The 22,434-nt window shown below is 37.9% G+C and overlaps 6 protein-coding genes across 7 annotated transcripts; 3 read left to right on the top strand and 3 right to left on the bottom strand.

The window, feature by feature from the left end:
- The first annotated feature begins 2,149 nt into the window (after window positions 1-2,149).
- LOC104818373 (serine carboxypeptidase-like 34) lies at window positions 2,150-6,275 on the top strand. 2 transcript variants are annotated; one of them, XM_010547938.2, is made up of 10 exons: window positions 2,150-2,653; window positions 3,839-3,946; window positions 4,051-4,146; window positions 4,272-4,364; window positions 4,477-4,565; window positions 4,685-4,978; window positions 5,085-5,224; window positions 5,360-5,452; window positions 5,568-5,673; window positions 5,979-6,275. In XM_010547938.2, exons 1-10 carry the CDS (start codon window positions 2,344-2,346, stop codon window positions 6,126-6,128), a joined length of 1,479 nt encoding a protein of 492 aa, XP_010546240.1. In that variant the 5' UTR covers window positions 2,150-2,343; the 3' UTR covers window positions 6,129-6,275. The 2 variants fall into 2 exon arrangements, with proteins under 2 accessions (XP_010546240.1, XP_010546241.1); XM_010547939.2 differs by having other exon boundaries at window positions 2,152-2,653; window positions 5,088-5,224.
- A 3,271-nt stretch (window positions 6,276-9,546) lies between these two features.
- On the top strand, window positions 9,547-10,515 carry LOC104818521 (thioredoxin-like protein YLS8). Its single transcript, XM_019203082.1, has 2 exons — window positions 9,547-9,597; window positions 9,993-10,515. The coding sequence occupies exons 1-2, from the start codon at window positions 9,592-9,594 to the stop codon at window positions 10,299-10,301; spliced, it is 315 nt and encodes a 104-aa protein (XP_019058627.1). The 5' UTR covers window positions 9,547-9,591; the 3' UTR covers window positions 10,302-10,515.
- Window positions 10,516-10,550: 35 nt separating this feature from the next.
- Window positions 10,551-12,651, bottom strand: LOC104818375. Its single transcript, XM_010547943.2, has 4 exons — window positions 12,150-12,651; window positions 11,809-12,065; window positions 11,440-11,623; window positions 10,551-11,344 (listed from the first exon to the last, which is right to left on the bottom strand). Exons 1-4 carry the CDS (start codon window positions 12,486-12,488, stop codon window positions 10,706-10,708), a joined length of 1,419 nt encoding a protein of 472 aa, XP_010546245.1. The 5' UTR covers window positions 12,489-12,651; the 3' UTR covers window positions 10,551-10,705.
- A 224-nt stretch (window positions 12,652-12,875) lies between these two features.
- On the top strand, window positions 12,876-16,300 carry LOC104818374 (succinate--CoA ligase [ADP-forming] subunit alpha-1, mitochondrial-like). Its single transcript, XM_010547940.2, has 7 exons — window positions 12,876-13,312; window positions 13,843-14,052; window positions 14,193-14,363; window positions 14,684-14,807; window positions 15,149-15,210; window positions 15,328-15,409; window positions 15,926-16,300. Exons 1-7 carry the CDS (start codon window positions 13,076-13,078, stop codon window positions 16,078-16,080), a joined length of 1,041 nt encoding a protein of 346 aa, XP_010546242.1. The 5' UTR covers window positions 12,876-13,075; the 3' UTR covers window positions 16,081-16,300.
- Window positions 16,301-16,519: 219 nt separating this feature from the next.
- LOC104818376 (pentatricopeptide repeat-containing protein At5g08305) lies at window positions 16,520-18,276 on the bottom strand. The gene has a single exon (XM_010547944.2). It carries the CDS (start codon window positions 18,221-18,223, stop codon window positions 16,589-16,591), a length of 1,635 nt encoding a protein of 544 aa, XP_010546246.1. The 5' UTR covers window positions 18,224-18,276; the 3' UTR covers window positions 16,520-16,588.
- A 1,253-nt stretch (window positions 18,277-19,529) lies between these two features.
- On the bottom strand, window positions 19,530-20,685 carry LOC109116863 (defensin-like protein 22). Its single transcript, XM_019203075.1, has 2 exons — window positions 20,612-20,685; window positions 19,530-19,783 (listed from the first exon to the last, which is right to left on the bottom strand). Exons 1-2 carry the CDS (start codon window positions 20,667-20,669, stop codon window positions 19,605-19,607), a joined length of 237 nt encoding a protein of 78 aa, XP_019058620.1. The 5' UTR covers window positions 20,670-20,685; the 3' UTR covers window positions 19,530-19,604.
- Between the last annotated feature and the right edge of the window lie 1,749 nt (window positions 20,686-22,434).

Genomic DNA, 22,434 nt, shown 5'->3' on the forward strand with positions numbered 1-22,434 from the left:
GTAGGGAAAAAATATACATGGCTGAAAATGTGGAGTCCTACCACATAACAAGTAAAACAAAATAAAAATAAAATAATTGTTTTAAACTTCAACCTATTTTGTTTATTTTTAAACTTGAATCAAAGATGATTTAAAAGACTATATATATATATATATATATATATATATAAATTTTAAAACATGATACACACACACACACACACACACATATATAGATATATATATATATATAAAGATGAAAAAGACAAAAGGGAATATAATTAAATAGGGAGACAGAAACTTATTGTGCTGGTTTTGCGCTGTGAAATCAATGAGTGAATTGATGAACCTAATCATAGCGAGTAGGTTTAACAATATTTGATGAAATTGTAAAATTCCACTACACGACAAAACTCATGCCCAAAATCTAATCTTGTCTTAGAAACCAATGCTGAGTAAGAAACTATAAAGGTACATGGTTGGTTCTCTGAGTAGAGAATCTAGAGATGGTCTGGTTTGCTAAGTTTGGTTATTTGGGTTTTAAAAATTATAATAATTTATTAATTCTATGTTCAATTTGTTTTGGATTCTGTTTAGAAACAGTTGTTATCGATAAAAATAATTAATTTCAAATGAACTTTTTATTTTTTATCTTTTATCACTCAGATTCTGTTTTTTTTTTTATTACCATTGAATTTTTATATAGTATTCGGTTCAGATACGATTATTTGTTATCTCATTCGAATCAATTCGATTATTTGATTATTAACTGAGTTTATAGAAGAATATCAATAATGGCGTTTGAATATGTTGTTTTGAGTTTAACAAAAAAAATATGTTTTGTGACCCATGATTATTTTTATTATGCATTTGGTACCGCTAGAAAAATACTTCATTTCAAATATTTTGGTTCAACCATTCAAAATAATGAAAATTGTGAAAAAACTAGTACTCATACAATAAAAATGAGATGGATGAATTAGAGACAAACTACAATGATTTTTTTTGTGATCGTAAAATTCTTATGCGGTCAAAAAAAAAAATTTACCATATCGAATCTGAATTGATATATGATAACGAATATTGCGTGGCAAAAAATATGTATCCAAAATAAGTGAGATTGAGATATAATGCACGGATAAAAAATGGATATAATACAATTAGGGATATCAATTAAATCCGAAGCCGAAACCCGGTCCGAGTCCGCCCGAAAAAATTAAAGACATGGGCCTAATAATATAGACCCGATAAATAAATGGGCGGGCCGATCCGACCCGAAAAAATTGAGGCCCGAGTCGAGTCCCCTTATTTAAATTCCAATTGTTGAAAACTAAAAACACATTTGACATTGTAAATAGATGTTTGATATTTTCCATTCCGTGCGTATACTTGATCAAGTGCAGTAAGACATATAATATAAAAAATAGAAATCAAATATATATATATATATATATATATTATAAAATCTCTCTGATCGTGATCATATATTTCTATTTCTAAAATAATAAAAAATGAATCAGAATTCAATCCAAAAATGTCAAATTCCTAATCGCGACCACTGACCGCTTTTGTGAAAATTGATATATTTTACGGATACAGCTGTATATACATGTGGTACCTCTACACACATATACGACCTATACATATACAGAGATAGGGAATGATACATACATGCATGCATGCATACATCACCATTATGCAAAATGGGGGTATAAAATATAAAAAAGCTGTTGAGATACGCTTTCGCTGTTTTCTAGGAGAAAAAAAAAAGAAATACCAAAAGGATCGTAACAGTTTTGTTTAGTCGTTGGTCAAATATTTTATTTTCCGCAATGTATCGTATAATTCTAAGTATGAACCGTCGCTTCGCCTCTTTCTTTGGATCTTCCATTCCACTTCATTGACCAATCAAAACTCCCCTACTTTCTCTGCCACCTTTTTTTTTTAATAACAATACTGAATCTTTTCATTACGGAAATTATTATATCAACGATCCGTTTTTTTTCATAGAAGCAAACAAAAAAGATGGCCGTAAAAGGGGGAATCTTAAATTTAATTATAACACCATGTTTGCGGTTATTATGATTTATGGCACTAATATTGCTTAATTCACGAGATTTCATTCCATGCATCTAATTATCTTACGAAAATGGTCACGACCCAGCTACAATACAGAGTGTTCTTGTCTGTATTTTGAGCCGATAAGCCTGCTCCTACCACGTTATATATACACCACCAATCCACATAGCTTCACGCACAGATCCAAACAAAAGGAAAAGAGAGAGAAGGAAAAGAAAGGGGCCCCCCCGTGTAAAAGGCCAGATCATAATATTAACCTCTCTGGTCTTCTTCTTCTGATCATTCATGGCTTCCCGTCTTGTCTCTGTTCCTGTTCTCGTTCTTGTCCTGTCGCTGATGGTCGGCACTCTTGTCTCGCCGAGGAAGCTGTGCACTGACGACGAGGAAGAAGGGTCTTCTTGTCTGAATTCTGGGGTTTTGTCGCGGCAGCGGGCGGATATAGTGAGGGGACTTCCCGGTCAGCCTCCGGTTAAGTTCCGGCACTACTCCGGTTATGTCACCGTCAATGAAACTCGTGGAAGAGCACTGTTCTATTGGTTCTTTGAAGCCACTCGCCATCCCAGCAGAAAACCTCTCCTCCTTTGGCTAAATGGAGGTAAATTTTCATCAATAATTACATATATTTTCGTAAATAAATAGACACAATAACGTAGATCGTCCCACCTATACATTGCACAATGCTCTTTGTTATATATATATATATATATATATATATATATATATATATATAACAAAGATGTAGTAGAAATTAATTGTCGTAAAAATTACGTAACTCATTTGTTTTATGCATTTTACCAAAATAAGAATGAATAATTGTTATATGAAAAATAAATTTTGTTTGGAAAGTAATTTATAGCGTATTTCCAATTATTTCATTGGTTGTTGTGATATTCGGAGGAAGGGACCACGGGTAAATATTTCAAAATGCGAATTATACAAATTACAAAAATAAAAGGAATAAAGCTTTTTGTATGCATGGCGACAAGGTAAATCATAGAGAATATTAGGTGAAGCTTCCAACAATAATAATAATATGTCCAGCGATAATTATAGCAATAATAATAATAATAATAATAATAATAACAATAACACACATGATGTCAAGAGAAAAACAGTGTGTGTTTCTGCGAGATTTGTTGCGTTGGTAAACATGAAATTTGGAAGCATGTAATAATACCACGTGCATGTTATTTTCATGCTTTATGTATCTTCATTTGGACTTATTATATTTCCATACTTTTACGTATTTTAAACCAAGGTTAAAATTAATAATTACATACTAAATGTGTGATTTGGTGAGCCTAATGAAAATTAAGGAGTATACATACGTGTATACATATATGTATACATATACGCATATGTATGCACGTGCATTTATTAATGTCAACGTATATACTTGCATATCTTTAGGCTTTTTAGTTTTCTGTGATGCTTATTAGCCCTTTGCTTTAGTGTTAAGAAACTTTCTAAACAATACATTATATTATCCACCGAGAAAAGTCAAAACCAATCAAATATATATGGCAGTCGGTTCATTTTTATTTATTTATTTATTTTTTGTGAAATCGTTACAGTATGGTCCACCATGCACGTACGCACGCGTGAAAAAAAGCTTATGATTTTACGTGAAAAAGCAATTTTCCCAAATGAAGGAAAAAAAAAGGAATCATGGACCAACCGAGTCACAATCACAGTGAATACAAGATACATGAAATATGAATGTATTAAATATAATGTTTCCGAAAACATTTATATTTAAAAAAATATATAAATTTTGTAGGGCCGGGATGTTCATCGATCGGATACGGGGCATCAGAGGAGCTTGGACCGTTCTTCCCTCAGAAGGATCAGCCTAATCTTAAGTTCAACCGATATAGTTGGAATAAAGGTGTGTGTATACATATACATACATACGTATTTTGACTTTTTATACGTATATAAAAACGTAGCTATACATGATTAACTATTTGTTTTGAATGTGTATACGTGCAGCGGCAAATCTGTTGTTCTTGGAATCTCCGGTCGGAGTTGGATTTTCGTACACTAACACCAGCAGTGACATCGGTGAACTCGGAGACACAGTCACAGGTTGTGGTTATGCATAATTTCTCCATGAATTAGGATAATATTTTTGTTGTTGGATCGTTATAAATTAGGAGAATTTTTCTGTTTAATTATATACTAATCAACGCGTGTTACGAAAATGTAATCAGCGAGAGATTCGTACAATTTCCTCGTCAACTGGTTCAAGAGATTCCCGCAGTACAAGTCCCACGACTTTTACATTGCCGGAGAAAGCTATGCCGGTAAAACACCGAATACATAACTACGTATATATATACGCGTATAAACTGCGTATTTTTGTTGTCATGATATAACGAAGAATTGCACTGTATATACGCGTGTGTATATTTGCAGGGCATTACGTCCCACAGCTCGCGGAGCTCATCTACGAGGAGAACAAGAATGCGCCCAAGAAAGATGTCATAAATCTCAAGGGCTTGATGGTGAGTCCATATGCGTCATGCATTTTTCATTTTCTAACGAATTTCAATTGAACTATATATGTATAGACTTATACATATATATATATATATATATATATCCGTATATATAAAAAAAACAGATAGGGAACGCGTTGTTGGACGACGAAACGGATCAGAAAGGGATGATAGACTACGCGTGGGACCATGCGGTGATATCGGACGGATTGTACGAGAGAGTGAAGAAGGGCTGCGATTTCAGACAAGATCAGCGCCCATCCAAGGAGTGTTCGAACGCATTGGATGAGTACTTCGAAGTGTACAAAATCATCGACATGTACAGCTTATACACTCCCACATGCGTATCCAACGACAGCTCGGCCCGAAACCTTCCAGCTCTCCGAGGGCTCTTTCGTCCACTCTTCGTTTCGCAGCACGTAAGTAGAGTTCTCTTCTTATATATATATATATATCTATGTATGTGTATGTATGTGTGTATATGACGGATCTCACGAGATGGGTGGGAATTGTATATGTGATAAGCAGGGGGGTTGGCGTAGGATGGCAGCAGGGTACGATCCATGCGCCTCGGACTACACGTCAAAGTACATGAACAGACCAGATGTTCAAAAGGCTCTTCACGCCAATGTTACCAAAATCTCCTACCCTTGGTCTCACTGCAGGTAATATTCTATATATGTATATGCATGTGTGTGTATATATACATACAGTCTAAACCCTAGGACCTAGGTCAAAGAGAAAGATCGAAAAAACCCCTAGAAATATCGCTTAATTTTTTTATTTTTCTGTATGTGCAGTAGCGTGGTCTCGTTCTGGGGAGATGCTCCTGCTTCCATTCTTCCTACCTTAAGAAAGCTCGTGGAGGCTGGTCTACGAACCTGGGTCTTCAGGTATAATCAAACAACAACAAAAAAGTTTACGAATTTCATTGCTTGTAGCACACGTTACTAACATATAGAGACATATACATATACATATATATGACAAATCTTGTGTGTCCTGAAGTGGGGATACTGACGGAAGAATACCGGTGACGTCGACAAGATACTCGTTGAAGAAGCTTGGTCTGAAGATTGTTCAAGACTGGACTCCTTGGTACTCCAAACTCCAGGTTCTGGTTCTTTCTCGACATCTTTAAAAGATGGACGTCCAATTTGGTTAATAACCGAACATATCCAGACCGTATAATTATAACCGAACTGAATCAGATATAAAAAATTTTTGAAAATTCCTCTGAGAAAATGAACATTTTCATCTATAAAAATTGAAAATGAACAGAACTAAACTAATTCAATATGAAAAACAAATGGTTATAATTTTTCTAATATCGGTATAATCGAACTCAAATATAACCGAACCGAACCCGAACCTGAACAAACCACCTCTATAATTTCCGATGTTTTTTTTTTTGCGAAGGTGGGAGGGTGGACGGTGGAATACGAGGGGCTGACGTTCGTGACGGTGAGAGGGGCAGGGCATGAGGTTCCGACGTTCAAACCAAGCGAAGCTCTTCAGCTCCTCGTCCATTTTCTCGACAACAAGAAGCTCCCAACGCTTCCCTTCTGAATATTCCCATCTTTGATCTCCTCCATGTTTTTTTTTAAAATCTCTGTATGATTTCATTTAGGTTATTATTGAGAAAATAATAAAAAACACACACACATGGATAAACTGATAAAAGCCATTCGAACTGTATATAGTTTATATTTTTAATTCGGTTCGTTTTGCATTCGATTTATTTGATTTTAAAAAAGTATAATCATTAAATTTTTGGGAAAATAACAAAAAAATACATCAATTTGATTTAAACTAACACATACATACATCAGTTTGTAAACTTGCCGATTAATACATCACATTGTATTTTTTTGGCAAATTCCTACAAAGACGCAGACAGTAACGTTTGTCGTTAAAAATTGCTGATCTGGATTGTCTTTATATGCCACGTACATACCAGATCAGATTATATCGACATATCATAACCTTTATCAATTTAAATCGAAATAAATTCAAGCGTTTTGGAACATTTGAATCTAACGAAACTGGGACATACTTTTACTTCGGTCGTGATATTTCGACACGATCTGAAAAAGTAAAAAATCGAAAGTGGTTGAAATCGCGATTAAGGTTTCACCGTCAGGAGGGCTTCACCGTCGACTTCGTCAGAGTTGTTTCACCGTCGACTTCGGTGGGCTTATAAGGACCTTCCATTTCACCGGAGCTAGAAGATAAGGATCTGATATCGTCAGAGGTGCTTCGAAAGTGAGTTTCGCCGTTGATTTCGTCGGATTTTGCCGTGGATTTCGTCGGAGGTGCTTCGGAAGTCCATTTCGCATCGCCGGCCAATGGCTTCTCTGTCCTCATCACCGGAGCCGCTGGCTTCGTCGACTCTCACTGCTCGATTGCGTTGAAGAAACGTGGCGATGGCGTTCTGGGTCTGGACAATTTCAACGATTACTACGAGGGTAAACTTCAGGAATGCACTTTATGTGTCGCAGTACTTTCGTCGATACACACCTCAAAATCTAAAATAATTTTTTATCGGATTCTACACTCCATTTCAAGTAAAATGACTTAAATAACCTTATATATAAAATATCTAAAATACCTTTTTACATTTGAATTAAAAAAAGATATTGAAAAGATTTTTTAAATATTTCGTTTTAATTTGTCCACCTAGCTTTTTAAATTATTTTCGATTTCATCTTTTTTTTTTCTCTCGAATGGACACAGTTTTCAGATTTTTAAATATATTAGTTCTAATTTGTCTACGTGGCTTTTTGAATTAATTTGGTCACAATTGATGCTATTTTTTTTATTACAATTATTACTCTTTATTTACAACTTGTTTTTGGTAGCATATACAATTCCTTGTGCTTGGTTTTTTTATGTACAAACTAGGTCCAGATTTTGGTTTCGATGGATTCTCCATCTCGCTCTGCAATAAAACAAATGTATTAAGTTGTATTAACGACTAGTATACATATTCAAATATAATTACGACTAACACTTCTATAATATTTAGTGGCATCTACCACTACTTTAGAGATAACATCTTTGTAATTCTAAGTTGCAAATAAGACTAATTAATATACACAAAATATTTTGCAATTTTTCAAATAATCTGAACGAATTCGAAAAAAAAAACTCATCCAAAATACTCACATCAACATCCAGAGAAGAATCTTCTGTCAATTTTCTCCGCGGATCTGCTTTTCCGGTCGACCGAGATGCGTTACTCCGATTTGGACCTTTTCACCCGACGAAGACGAAAATTCCTCTTGATTCTGAGTTTTTCCAGTCGACCGAGATGCGTCACTCCGATGTGAACCTTTTCCTCTCTATTTTTCCGAGCGACCCTGATAAATCACTTCCATCTGAACCTTCGCCACTCGACGAAGAGGAATAAGATCCATCCTTTTCCTCTCTATTTTGCACTTCTACACTCGATCTCGGTGGATTTCGCTCCATTTCACCAGATTTTCGAAAATTTTCGCTCTTCACCCTCTCTCTCGGCGCCTCTCTTTTTGCTTTCGAAATGACAGTAAAAAAATCCTAACTCTCTTTTTTTCCCTTTCTACTCTGGCAAATCTGGCGGACTTTCACCCACCGGACACGTATCATACGCTCAGTTTTATTAAGGTTTTCCAACTTTTATAAGGGCATCTTCGTCTTTTGTTAATTCTTTATGTTTCTGAGGTGTATTTGTGATAGAGATGCGACGCATTAGGTGCAATCCTGAAGTTTTCCCTTACTACGACCCATCGCTCAAGCGAGCAAGGCAAAATCGCATGGAGAAACACCAGGTGTTCATCGTTGAAAGAGATCTGAACGATGGTTCACTCTTGACCAAGCTCTTCGACGTTGTCCCGTTCACCAATGTCCTCCACCTCGCGACTCAGGCCGGTGTTCGCTACGCCATGAAGAACCCACAGTCCTATGTGAGCTCCAACATCGCTTGATTCGTCAACCTCCTCGAGGTCGCGAAGATGGTGAACCTTCAACCCGCCATTGTCTGGGCTTCTTCGAGCTCCGTCTATGGCCTCAACACAGAGAACCCATTCGCCGAGGGGAGCACCGGAAGCGGCGGGAAGGAGTATGTTACCCAAATTGATTTGTTTCTTTATTATTTTCATCTGTAACGTGTATATGAACCCTTGTACACATTGTGAATCAATAACTCAAAATCTTATAAAACCTAAAGTGTATTATGTACGACCTCGGAAACTCGTCGCCGGTTCCGGTCGGAAAACTGGTCGGAATCTTGGAAGGGTTGTTGGAGACCACCAACATTTTTTTTAAATTATTTTTATTTTATTTTTCTTGGGAGAAAAATTGTCCAGAATACCACGAGTCTATGACGAATATATATATTAAATGGAATATTGCTTATCAATCAATTTAAGTGGAAGAGAATCGAACATGGAAAAGTATTTTAGATTTTTATTAGATTTTTTGTTAGCTTTGTTTTTGAAAAAATTATGTTTTTTTGTTTAGAGTTTGGTTGGTTATAACTAAAATTGTTAATTTGAAAAATAATTTGAATTAGTTTTATATCAAAATTTGATTCTAATCTATTTAGTTCGGAGGGATTTTATTATCAAGAAGTTAACCGATTTTCGACCTCAAAATGGATTTATAAATGGGCCAAGCCCATAGTATGCAACGGGCCGTTAGGTCGGATTCATTAGCAATATCACGTCTCTCGAGCGTACGATCCACGCGCCGCCACCGCCGTAATACCAGGGCAGAAAAAGGGGTGGCATTGGTTAGATTCGTCGATCATATTTCAAACGCAGAGAGAAAGGGAAGAGTGCAACGATGTCGTACTGATTTTCTGATTGTTTGAATTATCGAAAAGTATTCATTTCGAGGACTTCTTAATGGTTGCTTCTTGTTATTTTTTCGTGCAGGTTTTCCAAACAACAGCTGTGGGTCTGGGTCAATCTACTTGTGTAGGAATTGGGGGGGATCCTTTTAAGAGCGTCTCGTCGTCATACGCTTCGGCCACGACTGGGACGAGACCTGCATGCAGGTTCTCACCTTCTTCCTCCTCCTTTTTTTGGGATCCGGTTCTCTGTCTGATTCGATTAGAAATCTAATTAGTTTGTTGCCCATCGTCGTTAGCTGTGAATCGGATCTTCTTGTTGCATAAAAGTTTCATCTTTCCGTGCTAATTTGATCAAAAACTGCAATTCAATCGAGGGCTAGATGGAAAATGCAATCTTTTGGTGCTGTAGTTAGATATCTCTTGCATCCCCCTTAGCCCGAAGCTGCTAGTGATCTGTCTTCACTGACAAAAGGTTGTCTTATGTATGAGCTCGTTCATATTATGTATGAACTCGTTCATATGTGTTTCTGGCAATAAAATTGATGCTTTTTTTTGTGTTACTGTAACCCTTTTTCTGATTCTTCGATTTGGGTTTTCAGATGGATGAAGTGCTAGCATCTGTTGCCGAGACCATAAAGAATTTCGCTGTTATATATCTGGTGGATATCACTGAGGTGCCGGATTTCAACACGATGTATGAGCTGTACGATCCCTCGACAGTAATGTTCTTCTTCAGGAACAAGCACATCATGATTGATCTCGGAACTGGAAACAACAACAAGATCAACTGGGCTCTCAAGGACAAGCAGGAGTTCATCGATATCATCGAGACTGTCTATCGTGGTGCGAGGAAGGGTCGTGGTCTGGTGATTGCTCCCAAGGACTACTCCACGAAATACCGCTATTAATTGGCTTCTGCCGTATATAAGCATCGCTCGGGCATGTTGTGGGTGATTCTCGTCAGCCAGAATATCCGCGAACTGGCATATGATTGTTGACTGTAATTCCGATTTGCTCTACAGTTATCCAGCATTTTATGTAATGCTTGAAACACAATCGAATGTAACTCAAGGCCAGAAGTCAAACTGGGAGTTATGTACATTGGTTTCATCTTTGTCTCTTCTTGTGGGTTTCCTGTTGTAGCTTATCCTTTGTGCTTAAGGAAGCTGAACTAGCTGTTTGTGTCCACTATACTTTTATCATTACATTATTATACACATGCAGGTGAACGAGAGGACCTGTCCTGTTGATACATCGTGAGTGACATTGTATTGTGTTATATACACTGTAGTCTGTACATATATGTAACATTCTATTCTTCTGGATCTTTTTGCTTGTTCCAGGCAGCTTCCACGAGTTCTGCCACCATTTCTCCTACGAAGTACCAGAAAAACCCGGCTGATAAGATCTGCCGCCAATGGCTGTTAACAATAGATAAAGCCCAGGAGCCACCGATATGTTCTTTTAGTTCAGAGACTCCGTTGTTGGCTTGGTACTGAACCATGAATACTGCTATAAGGGCTACCGCAATTGGGATTTTTTGCAAGACTGGATTCTGCTTTCTGGTCTGTTTTTTGATGTGATGATCTTCTGTTGAACCTTTGCTTTGATTCACAGGTGAAGGCTTTGTAAACGAGCTAGCCGTCAAGCAGCTGCTTTCAGACGAAGGGAGAGCACGAGCTGATGGGATCCAGTACTCATCTCTGTGCATGTGCAGTGATGCTTTCCTGTTGATTATTCCGTTCTGTCTTGCTCGTTTTCTCGCTGCAGCGGCATCTTGGAGCTTTTGGATATCTGGATCAACTGACTTTCCTCGCCTGCTAAGAGTAAGGCTCAGCTGAGAAGCTGAATCGGTCGGTTTTGAATCTGGTGATTGCCAGTACAACCAACTGGATATAGACCTTATTGCTTCTACTGCGTTTATTCTTGCTTCATTACGTAAGTCTGTCTCCTGCATGAACATCCCAACATGACTTATCAGTTCCCGGTATCCGATAGCTTAGTTTCATACCTGACTCGTAGCTGCCAAGGACTTGGAAAATTCACCGGGGAGTTCGGTCTGGTGGTTCTGCTCACGGCTTCGGCGTATCTAGCCTGGAATTTCTTGACATCGACAAATATGTTGGAGACACGGGTTCCAACATTGTTACCAGCCCCGACTCTCACATTGCCTCGGGGCTGCTTCGACATTAAGAACTCCAAGGACGCAAGGTCAGATCTCTCCACCACCCTGCCAATGTTTTAACCAACAAAGTATTAAGTATTTGCACCCCAAGGTTGAACAGAGAGCTTTGCATGGATCTATCTTATTCTTCTTAGTTGCCCCTTAAGCTTATAGAGACGGAGTACATAGCCGTCACAAGGTTAACCTGTTCTTCGCTATAACGAGGAGGAAATCGTGTTAAGTGTTCTTACGAGATGCAATCAATGGGGCATGCTTCAATGGCTTGTTGTATTTTGTATTCAGGGTCAGCCCATTGGGAAACGACCCTTGCTCTACCATACGTAGTTTCTATAGCAAATGTCTTGTCGGCACACAAGGCACACTTTAAGCAGCCAACGCACTTGACCTCATCCACGAACACAGCTCGGTGTTCAGTCTCTGAGCCACACCACACCGAGTAGACCGGCCTCCCTGTGTAGCCTTTGAGTTCCGCCACCTTTGCTTGCTCCTATGACACGTTTTCATGTAAAATTCGATACCTTTTAACTAACTTGGCAGTATGACCTTGGCAGGGAGATTCAGTGAGGTTTACCTTATCATATGCATGGCGAGAAACTGGATCAGAGAGGAGAGAATAAGCCTCGTTGAGGATGATGGCCATGTCGTGGCCGGAGATCCCGGCTATATCTGGGTGACAGCGTTTCTGGAGATTCCGATAGGCAGCTTTGATCTGAGACTGGTCGGAGTTTTGATGCACGCCCAAGAGGTCGTAGAGGTCAAAGTCTGTAATGGAAGAAGAAGAAGAAGAAGCTCTGCGCTTGGTGAAAGAGACGAGCCTGAGCTTGGCCGGTGGTCTAGTGGTTATGGTGCGGGCCCACGAGGTGGTGGTGGACGACGGAGCTGTGGTCGGAGGAAGACTCGCCATCGACATGTTTCTTCCTTCTGCCTGCTCTGCCTGAAGGATAAGTTAAAGGAAGGACAGGTTGAGAAAATATCTGGTCGGAGGAAGATACTTTTGGGACAGAAGAAGAAAGTTCCAACATTGGTTTGGCTTTTAAATATAAAAATAAAAAATACAATAAAAAAGAGTTTGAACCCAAAAAAAAATCTTGTAATTTGACTGAATATTAAAAATTTGCTAATAATAATTTTATTTTCTGAAAGAAAAGTACAAAATATATATATATTTTTTTGGAACTTTTTTCCCATAAGAACAGATATTTTGTATAGATAAAAATTGAGGGGGAAAAAAATTCTAAATCTTCACCCTCCAAAAAAATAAAAGTTTGCACCTTTGTATCGGAAAAAAGGTTGCAACTTTGGGTTTGGGCTCAAGGGAAGTTCTCAAAGAAGAACCTGAGGAGGCCCTGTTAGCTTTCTTCCATTGGAAACACGAGAGATTGTTCAAACAAAGATCGCTGAATTTTCCTTTCCCATTTTCGCTTTCGGCTTCCACAGTTAGGGTTCTTGGAGAGATTTGGATCGGAACCTTCCAAGTTTCTGAACCAGAAGCCAAATATGTCAAGGCTGGTCACGAGGCTTCTCGGATCTCTGTCGTCCAATGTCCGACGCTCCGGGAACTCGGAGGTGTTCCCGTCTTGCCCTTTGTTGACTCAGTCCCGCTCCTTCACAGCGGCGCCTCCGCCTCCTCCGGCGGTCTTCGTGGACAAAAACACCCGCGTTATCTGTCAGGGTATCACCGGAAAGAACGGGACCTTCCACACTGAACAAGCCATTGAGTACGGCACCAAAATGGTACAGTACCAGATTTTGCATATATTCATTGTAGTCTGAGTCGTCCATTTGTGTTTTGGTTACTCCGGAATTGGGTCGATGGAACTTCGCAAGGTTTATGCGTCGATTGATGAATTGCGATCCTAAATCAGTGCAGATTAGGTGTTCGCCATTGCTCCTGTTTGATTTATAGTTGAACACAGCGTGGCTGCATTGGTTTAGGAACCCAAAATTTGATTTGGATGGGTTACAAGGGTTATTTGTTCGTCATCTTTGTCTGAAGGGTTTAACCATGGAAAGCCTTAGAACACGTTTTGTTTCTGAGTTAGTTAATCTCCTGAATTCCATTAGATCAAGATTGATCTTTTATTGCTTGGATGTGTAGCAGTACGTTGTAACCCTTTTTCTGTTTCTCACGAGAATTGCTTGCTTTAGCATTATGGAGACGTTTCTTTTTTCCGGCATCTCTGTATTGCAGATGAAATGAAGATGAAGCTTTTATATTTGTTAAAGATTGCTTTTTTGTGTGTGTGTGTGTTTTCCTACAATAGGTGGCTGGAGTGACACCGAAGAAGGGTGGGACAGAACACTTGGGTCTCCCAGTTTTCAACTCCGTTGCTGAAGCGAAGGCTGAGACGAAGGCTAATGCCTCGGTGATTTATGTTCCTGCACCTTTTGCTGCTGCTGCTATCATGGAGGCTATGGAGGCGGAATTAGATCTTGTTGTGTGCATCACCGAAGGAATTCCTCAGCATGACATGGTGAGTATCATCTTGATTTCGTTTCTATTTTTTATCCTGACCAAACTTCTTTCCCTTTCTGGGTATCATCAAGTGATCTGCGTGATTATAAGCAGCTCTTCTGATTGCCTGATCTGGAGACTTATGTTGTTGTAATATAGGTTCGTGTAAAGGCTGCTCTTAATAGTCAATCAAAAACTAGGTTGATTGGTCCTAACTGCCCTGGGATTATCAAGCCTGGTGAATGCAAGATTGGGATTATGCCGGGATACATTCACAAGCCAGGGCGGATAGGGATTGTCTCGCGATCCGGAACGTTGACATATGAAGCTGTAAGGTTCTTTTATGTCTTGCCTTCATATTTTGTTCTCTTCATATCTTAGTCTCCTGTCTTGTCCATGCCGTTTATCTTCCGTGTATATTTCTATTAGGCGAGTTTATGCAGCAAAGTAGATAATTAATATTGGTTTCTGCCTTTGGGCCAAGACAAATGAATTAATACTCCGAAGTGTTGGATCAAACATGGTACAGGATTTTTGACTACTGTCAGGTTTCAAATGTTAACTGACTGATTTTCTGATTGTTTGAATTATCGAAAAGTATTCATTTCGAGGACTTCTTAATGGTTGCTTCTTGTTATTTTTTCGTGCAGGTTTTCCAAACAACAGCTGTGGGTCTGGGTCAATCTACTTGTGTAGGAATTGGGGGGGATCCTTTTAATGGGACAAATTTCGTTGACTGCTTGGAGAAGTTCTTTGTTGATCCGCAAACAGAAGGTTATTTCATTTCCCGAAATTTGATTGAATATATGTTCTGTTCTTCTCCCCTTTCCGGTTGATTAGTTGCACTGTTTATCATTTGGTTGACAACCACATACTTAAGTTACATTATAAATCTTTTCATTTGTAGAGGATAGCAATCAAATTGTAATGGTGAACCGATTTAGTTTCACTTGTCCCACTTTTCTCGTTGTGACAGTTTGGTGTTTTCACCTTCGTAGTTTTTCTATGCTGTTGGTTTTTTATCATCCATATGCCCACCACCGATTCTCTGTCATCTCTTTCAGTAGCTTCATGAATGCTTCTGACATGGATATCGAAACGATTGACTATTTCAGGTATCATTCTTATTGGAGAGATCGGGGGTACCGCAGAAGAAGATGCTGCTGCATTGATAAAGGTAACTATATCCATCTTTCTATGGTTAATGAATAAAGGGTTGCCCTTCAACTTGGCCGATTTTGTTTCTCATCTCTATGTAATCAAAAAGTGAAAACATAATATTATGATCGAACAGGAAAGCGGAACTGAGAAACCCATCGTTGCTTTCATTGCGGGACTTACTGCACCACCAGGCCGGAGAATGGGTCATGCTGGAGGTTAGACCATATTCTATCTTAATATCTGTTCCTGTTTTCTTCTCGGGAACTACTTTGCATCAGTGACTCTCTGCAAGTAAACTACTTTAACATTGGTCTGTTGAAAGGCAAAGTACATTAGGCCCATCTCCTTTTGCAATGATTGTGTGATGAGTTAGTTACCCTTCTTAACTCTTAAGTGAAATCTGTGCAAATGCTCGCCTGGTTTTCATTTGGGTTGGATTGGATCTTGGTGCACATTCTGGGTTTTAGTCTTGGCTCACACCAGGACGGACCTTAAAGATAACCATAGTAGATGATCTTTGCATTTGCACGGGTCTGTCTCTTTAATGGTGATTATTTTGAGGGTATTTTGGATTCAACATTGGCGTCATCCATAAATAAACTCATTTCGGGATTCTTTGATCCGATATTCTCAGACAGATTCTTCTCGGTAATTTTGACTTATCTTAGCCGTTGGATCAGTTAATCAGTGGGGGTGGTTTTCTTGTGTTTGTGTTGTATGGTGGGGTGCAGCCATTGTATCTGGTGGCAAGGGCACAGCTCAGGACAAGATAAAGAGCCTAAGGGACGCCGGAGTCACGGTGGTTGAATCTCCGGCCAAGATCGGAGCAGCAATGCTTGACATCTTCCAAGACAGAGGTCTTGTCGAGTCCGTTAGCGCTGTTTAGAATTGATTGAGCCCAAAAAAAAATCTCTGTTAACATTTTGCAAAGAAAAAAAGGGAAACCCTAATCTTCTGTTGGGTTGGTTTGTTTGAAGTGGTTGGGAAGGAAAAAAAACATGCTCTTCTTCTTCTTCTGCAGTTCATTGAAAATACTTTGGCACTCTGGTTTTTTGCCTGTCAACAAAATAATCAATTGCAGAATGAAGGGTGTTCTTGCTTCCTTTGATTTCCATATTATTGTGATTTTAATTTTTATATTATCCATAATGCTGAATTGTAATAACCCTCCAGTTAATGAATTTTGTTTTGGAGATTATAATATGGGTTCCATCTGAAGACTTGACATCAGACACATCCATAGTTACATTGTTCCATTTTCAATAAGACCAGCTTAGTCTCATCAACAGAAAAAGAATATGTATGGCCAATATCGTATATATATATATATGAACTTGAGAGTCTTTGCTTCCTATTTGTTCTTCATCAAGAACAAGAATAGATTTGCAAGGAGATCAAGAACAGGAAAAACGATGTTCTTTATCGACATTATCATCATCAACATCAACATCATCAAGTTTCATTACAGTAACAAGGAGATGAAGTATCGAGCAGATACGAGGTGTATCCACATGTGTCTTGTCATGAGCTATGAATCTGTGTGAAGTTCCGAGCAGTTCAATGATACTATGTCCTGCAAATTTCTTCACCCCTCTATCCTCCATTGCCTCCCTCATCGACCTCGCATCTTCAAACCTCTTCTTGATGGCATAAACATTCGATAACCCGACATATCTCCCATCATGATCTGGCTGCATCTCTAAAACCCTCTTTCCAACTCTTTCTGCAAGATCCAAATTCCCATGGTTTATACATCCACTGAGCAGAGCCCCCAACATTGAAGCCGTCGGTTCTATTGGCATTTCGGATATAAAACCATATGCCTCCGAAACTAGACCTGCCCGGGAGAGGACATCAACCATACAAGCGTAATGCTCACTCTTTGGCTCAGCTCCACTTTCCTTTAGACCCTCGAAGAAATGCCAAGCTTCTTTCACTAATCCGCCATGGGAGCAAGCAGATAACAAGCACAAGAAGGTTATCTCGTCCGGGTTAATCCCGGATTCTCGCATTTCTCTGAACAGTTCGAGCGATTCTCTGATAAACCCGTGATTTGCGAGACCGCCGATCATTGAATTCCACAACAAGACATCCGTTTCGCCCGCGGGTACTTCCCGAAACACGTTCCAAGCCTCCTCTATTGCCCCACACTTAGCGTACATATCCACGAGGGAAGTACGGAGTGTAATCGTTAAGGGCAAGCTTTCATCGATTACATAACGGTGCACCGTCTTTCCTCGATCAAGAACACCCAAATGAGCACATGCGCAGAAAACGCTAACCATCGTGACTTCGTTCGCCTTTGGACCCATTTCCATCATCTGATCGAATATCTCTAACGCTTCATCATAGTCATCGCTCTTCACATACCCATCTACCATCGAACTCCATGACACGACATCTCTCTCGAGCATTTCGTCGAACACTTGTCTCGCCGAGACAATGTCCCCGCACTTTGCATACCCATCCAACATCGAATTCCACGACACCAAGTTCTTGACAGGCATTTCTTCGAACAGTTTCCGTGTCGAAGCTATGTCCCGGAACGAACCGTACATATGAATCAGGGAGTTACATACGAATAAATCCCACTCCAACCCGGTTTTGGCTACGGCGCCATGAATAGATCCACCAAGCTCTCTGTTCCAAAGACGTGAACACGATTTCGCCAGAAATGGGAAGGTCATATGGTCAGCAGAAACCCCGCTCCTCAACATCTGGACGAAAACACGAATCGATTTTTCAGGGTTTCTGCCACTGGAGAAACCTCGTACGATGGCATTCCAGTCGGAAACAGAGGGATTAGACAGAGCCCGCAAGAATGCGTAAGCGTAGTCGACGTTGCCTGAAGCAGAGAGAGCGGCAAAAGACAGAAGGCGAGAAGAAAGAGGTTGGTCGTGTGAGAGACCCAACGTTATGAGAAGGGCATGGGTTTTCTTGAGATCGGACATTGACTTGCATCGATGAAGCAGAGAGAGAAGAGCTCGTTTCAAGTCGGAATCTGCGAAGAGAGACAGAGCTTTCACCATTCAGAGTTTTATCCTTTTTTCGACAGTGAGATTCTTTCGACAATCCTACGAAAACAAGTTGAACAAGAACATTGCTTTCCTATCTCCGCGTTTGGCTTGCCTCGAAAATCCGCGTTTGCGTTTTGAGAGTGGAGTCTGAACGCGATTTTGAAGTAATTTAAAAAAAAGATACGCGTGCGTGTGTGTTTGTCATCGGGACAAAACATTAAAATGCTTAATTATTTTAAGCAATGTTTAACACAATCTTTTTAATATTTTTTAATAAAAAATATAGACATATACATGTAATATAAATCTTTAGATGCCAAATAAAACGATTATGGAGGCGAGATACAGACCACAACTCACATTTTGTACGATGATTCCATTTTTTCAACAGTTTATAGGGATCAATGTCATCATATTCTATGATCCTGACCTGTTCAAGACACTAGGGTTTGGAGACGATGCATCTCTTCTGCTGCTATCACCGGACTGGTTAACGTAATTTCCACCATCGTCTCCATTTCCACCGTCGATAAATTCGGACGGAGGAGGGCTCTATTCCTTGAAGGTGGTGTTCAGACGATCTTGATGCAGCTGCGTTTACTGTCAAAATGTTCTATAAACGAAAAACAAAAGGTAGAGTACGAATCAAGAAATCTCAAAAACTCGAGTTTGTTTCTGATAATTTCAGATCGGTGTCGGGTCAATGATCGGGTGGAAGTTCGGGCTCAGAGGAGAAGGCACGTTAACAAGGGTCGATGCTGACGTCATCCTAGCTATGATATGCATCTACGTGGCGGGTTTTGCGTGGTCATGGGAGACCGTAGGGATGACTGGTGCCGAATGAGATTTTTCCGTTGGAGATTAGGTCAGCTGGTCAGTCCATAAACGTGTCAGTGAACATGTTCTTCACCTTCGTGATCGGACAGTTCTTCCGCTCCATGCTATGCCACATGAAGTTCGGTATGTTATGCTCAAAATTGGGTTGCTCAACTGGTAAAAAAAGAGAGCAAAACTCCTTCGTAACCCGGGTTCGAATATCCGTACTTGGAGAGGAGAATTCACATGGCCTTGAAGTAATAATTAAACACAATCATTTATTCCGATGGTGGTGATTAACAGTGAAAAATTTTCTTTATCCAATCTATCAGAAGATTCTAATACGAATTGGTTACGTTTTTCCATCCAAAATAGAAAAAATTCGAGTGTTCGCTTCCAAAATTCCAAAATTCCAAAATAGTCTTCTTATATATCTTATATTAGATGATGAAACACCAAGAAAGAAAATGTTATAACCATGACCTTATTCATGAATCTCCCCATATATATATATATATAGCCTCATATATAAATAAAAAACCGGAAAGAGAGAATGCCGATATATATGTAGATTGTTCTAACAATAGCAATGGCATTGTTTGCCACGAGGGAGAGGCTTACACCAACCTCCCTTGCCATTGCTGCATCCCTTCAGACACCATTGGTTGCACTTTCCCTCCTCATCCTTTGTGTCGCATTTCCCAAACTCTGGATGAGTGTTGCAACACAAGGAGTTACCCCTTGCTACCTCAACATCTGAATATTCAAAAAAAAAAAAAAATGAAGATCGTATCATGCGTATATATGAAAAAGAATCATCAAGATTTCGAGCTTCAAGGTGTTTTTGATAACAACGCTTTTAGGTAAGGGTGTAAAACGGATTAGTCCATTCCAAACTAACCCAACCGATCTTGATCTCAGAATTTTTTTTAAGCTCAATTCAACTCGATCCGTTTTTTAGCGAACCGAAAAATATTTGGTTCAATCTGATTCGTTTTAGATCATGAATCAAACAGGTCGGCCCATGAACCAAATACCTTATAACTGAAAGAACATAATTTAAATGTTGTTAGCCATACATATAATAGATGATCATAGATTAAATGTTCCAAAATAAGATAGAAAAAGGAAGATTATAATAAAAATATAAATACATTAAAAAATATTTTAAAAAAAAATTAAAAATAGTTTTTCGGCTCGTGACCTGACTCGCAACGAGTTCAGTTCGACTCGTGACAAACTGACTCATTCGACCCGTTTTTTTTGTACTCAAATTTACCGAGACTAACTCGGTAAAATATGGGTTGGCTCGCGAGTAAGACCCATTTTGCTCTTGGGATAATAGAGGGTTTGTGAGTTTTCTGCACATAAATACATTGGCGAGTCTAGATAATTTTATTATTGGCCCGAAGAAGTGATTATACAATAAGAAAAATAGCGGCTATACTTTTGGTTTGATTTCGCAGAAAGATGTTAAAACAATCTTACACATGAAATTGAACGCATTTTTTTGTCTTCATTGTCTGAAAATCGTCAAAAAAGAACAATAGAAGTAGCTAAATCGAATGAAAGAAGACGACTAACCGACACACAAGAGAAGAACAACGAGAAGAGCAAAAGATACAACTTTCATGCCGCCCATTATCTGTCCTTTTTTTTCTTTCTCTCTTTTGATATTTTGCTTATTGCACATATTTCCTCATATTTATAGCCGTAAATGATGATGTTAATAATGGAAATATACATATTATTTAGAGTGAAAAATGGAAAATAGAAAGCAACCCTATACAAGTACACAAATATATAGAAACATATCCGGGGGTTAGTTTTCATATTACGGTGGATTCATGTTATAAATTTACCTTAAGTGATAAACAGGTTTAGATATTGATAGAAATTTGCTGTTAACAAATATTAGATATGCAAGAAAACAAAATGGAAAGAAAAAGTATACATGAACTATTTGAAAAAAAATACAAAACCTTCCTTATTTGTATAATCGAATTATAAAAGGAACAAAGTGTTAAAAAAAAAAAATCAGAAATTAAATATAGGAGGAAAAAAATTGTATTTTTTTCAAATATGTAATAATTTTTTTACATAAATACATGGCTCATTATATGGAAGATTGCAAGTTTAAGGTTTTATATGAAATATTTTAACAAGTTTGAGATTTTTTGTGGATTAATCCAGCAAGAAAATAATATAAATATTGAATAAAGATAATAAATATATATATATTTATAGAATTATAAAATTTATTTAAGAGTTATAAATTAATATTTATAAATAAATAATTAACAAAAATAATAAACTAAATATTTAATAAAATAATAAAATATATTTTATTTGATTTTTTCAAGAGTGGGAGATAGAGAGATGTTTTAGATAATTTTTAGAGTTAGAAATTGTTGATGGATAGTGTTTGAATTGTGTTTGGATGTTAAATATATAGAAAAATATTACAATACGATTTCGTTGCAAATCCAATTACTAACGAATTTCGTTTCAAAAAGGTGTCAAAACCGTAATCAATCATAACTATAAATTTGTTTTAATTTTACAAAGAAATTTCATTATTAATTGGATTTGCAACGCAATTTTGTTGTAAATTTCTGTATTTATTTTTTGGGAAAAAACCATAAAAATTCCTGAACTTGTATTTTGGAGTAATATTAATTCCTAAACTTGTAGAGGTGCCTATTAATTCCCAAACTTGCAAAATTGAACACGTTAAATCCTGAACTTGTTAAACGGTACCATAACCGTCCATAGCGTTATTTGGTCAAAAAAACGAGTTGACCGATCCGACGTGGCGCTGACGTGGCGGTAATTTTCTGAGTTGGCTCGCCACGTCACGTGACACGTCGGATCGGTCAACTCGTTTTTTTTATCAAATAACGCTATGGACGATTATGGAACCACTTAACAAGTTCAGGATTTAACGTGTTCAATTTTGCAAGTTTGAGAATTAATAGGCACCTCTACAAGTTTTGGAATTAATATTACTCCAAAATACAATTCAAAATTTTTTAGGATTTTTGTAAATAAAATATAATTATCTTTTAATTTCTAAATTGATTATGAATTGTTTTAAAAAATATATTAAAAAAAATATTTCTAAATTAAATGTATTTTTTCTAAATATCCTTTTTAATATACTTTTCTAAAACAATTAATAATCAATTTAGATTTTAAATATTTGATAGAAAAAATACCATTATTAGATTATTTTCTCTATAACAAAATATTGTTATTATTATGATAAAATCTGGACCTAAAGTTATATAGCTAAAGTTCTTATATATATAACCAATTTAGAAATTAAAAGATAGTCATACTTTATTCATAAAAATTCTAAAAATTTCTGAACTTATATTTTGGAGTAATATTAATTCCTAAACTTG

The sequence above is a fragment of the Tarenaya hassleriana genome, unplaced genomic scaffold (genome assembly GCF_000463585.1).
Source record: "Tarenaya hassleriana unplaced genomic scaffold, ASM46358v1 Cleome29, whole genome shotgun sequence".
Taxonomy (NCBI): Eukaryota; Viridiplantae; Streptophyta; class Magnoliopsida; order Brassicales; family Cleomaceae; genus Tarenaya; species Tarenaya hassleriana.

What these genes read in the sequence shown, in the direction of transcription:
- LOC104818373 (XM_010547938.2), top strand. Translation starts at nt 2,344, where the DNA reads ATGGCTTCCCGTCTTGTCTCTGTTCCTGTTCTCGTTCTTGTCCTGTCG. An exon ending in TAAATCTCAAGGGCTTGATG is followed by an intron (nt 4,566 to 4,684) that starts GTGAGTCCATAT and finishes TAAAAAAAACAG; the next exon opens with ATAGGGAACGCGTTGTTGGA. An exon ending in CTACGAACCTGGGTCTTCAG is followed by an intron (nt 5,453 to 5,567) that starts GTATAATCAAAC and finishes TGTGTCCTGAAG; the next exon opens with TGGGGATACTGACGGAAGAA.
- LOC104818375 (XM_010547943.2), bottom strand. Translation starts at nt 12,488, where the DNA reads ATGTCGATGGCGAGTCTTCCTCCGACCACAGCTCCGTCGTCCACCACC. An exon ending in CTCGCCATGCATATGATAAG is followed by an intron (nt 12,066 to 12,149) that starts GTAAACCTCACT and finishes AACGTGTCATAG; the next exon opens with GAGCAAGCAAAGGTGGCGGA. An exon ending in CCACCAGACCGAACTCCCCG is followed by an intron (nt 11,345 to 11,439) that starts GTGAATTTTCCA and finishes ATGTTCATGCAG; the next exon opens with GAGACAGACTTACGTAATGA.
- LOC104818374 (XM_010547940.2), top strand. Translation starts at nt 13,076, where the DNA reads ATGTCAAGGCTGGTCACGAGGCTTCTCGGATCTCTGTCGTCCAATGTC. An exon ending in TTGAGTACGGCACCAAAATG is followed by an intron (nt 13,313 to 13,842) that starts GTACAGTACCAG and finishes TTCCTACAATAG; the next exon opens with GTGGCTGGAGTGACACCGAA. An exon ending in GAACGTTGACATATGAAGCT is followed by an intron (nt 14,364 to 14,683) that starts GTAAGGTTCTTT and finishes TTTTTCGTGCAG; the next exon opens with GTTTTCCAAACAACAGCTGT.
- LOC104818376 (XM_010547944.2), bottom strand. Translation starts at nt 18,223, where the DNA reads ATGGTGAAAGCTCTGTCTCTCTTCGCAGATTCCGACTTGAAACGAGCT.
- LOC109116863 (XM_019203075.1), bottom strand. Translation starts at nt 20,669, where the DNA reads ATGGGCGGCATGAAAGTTGTATCTTTTGCTCTTCTCGTTGTTCTTCTC. An exon ending in TGTTCTTCTCTTGTGTGTCG is followed by an intron (nt 19,784 to 20,611) that starts GTTAGTCGTCTT and finishes TTGAATATTCAG; the next exon opens with ATGTTGAGGTAGCAAGGGGT.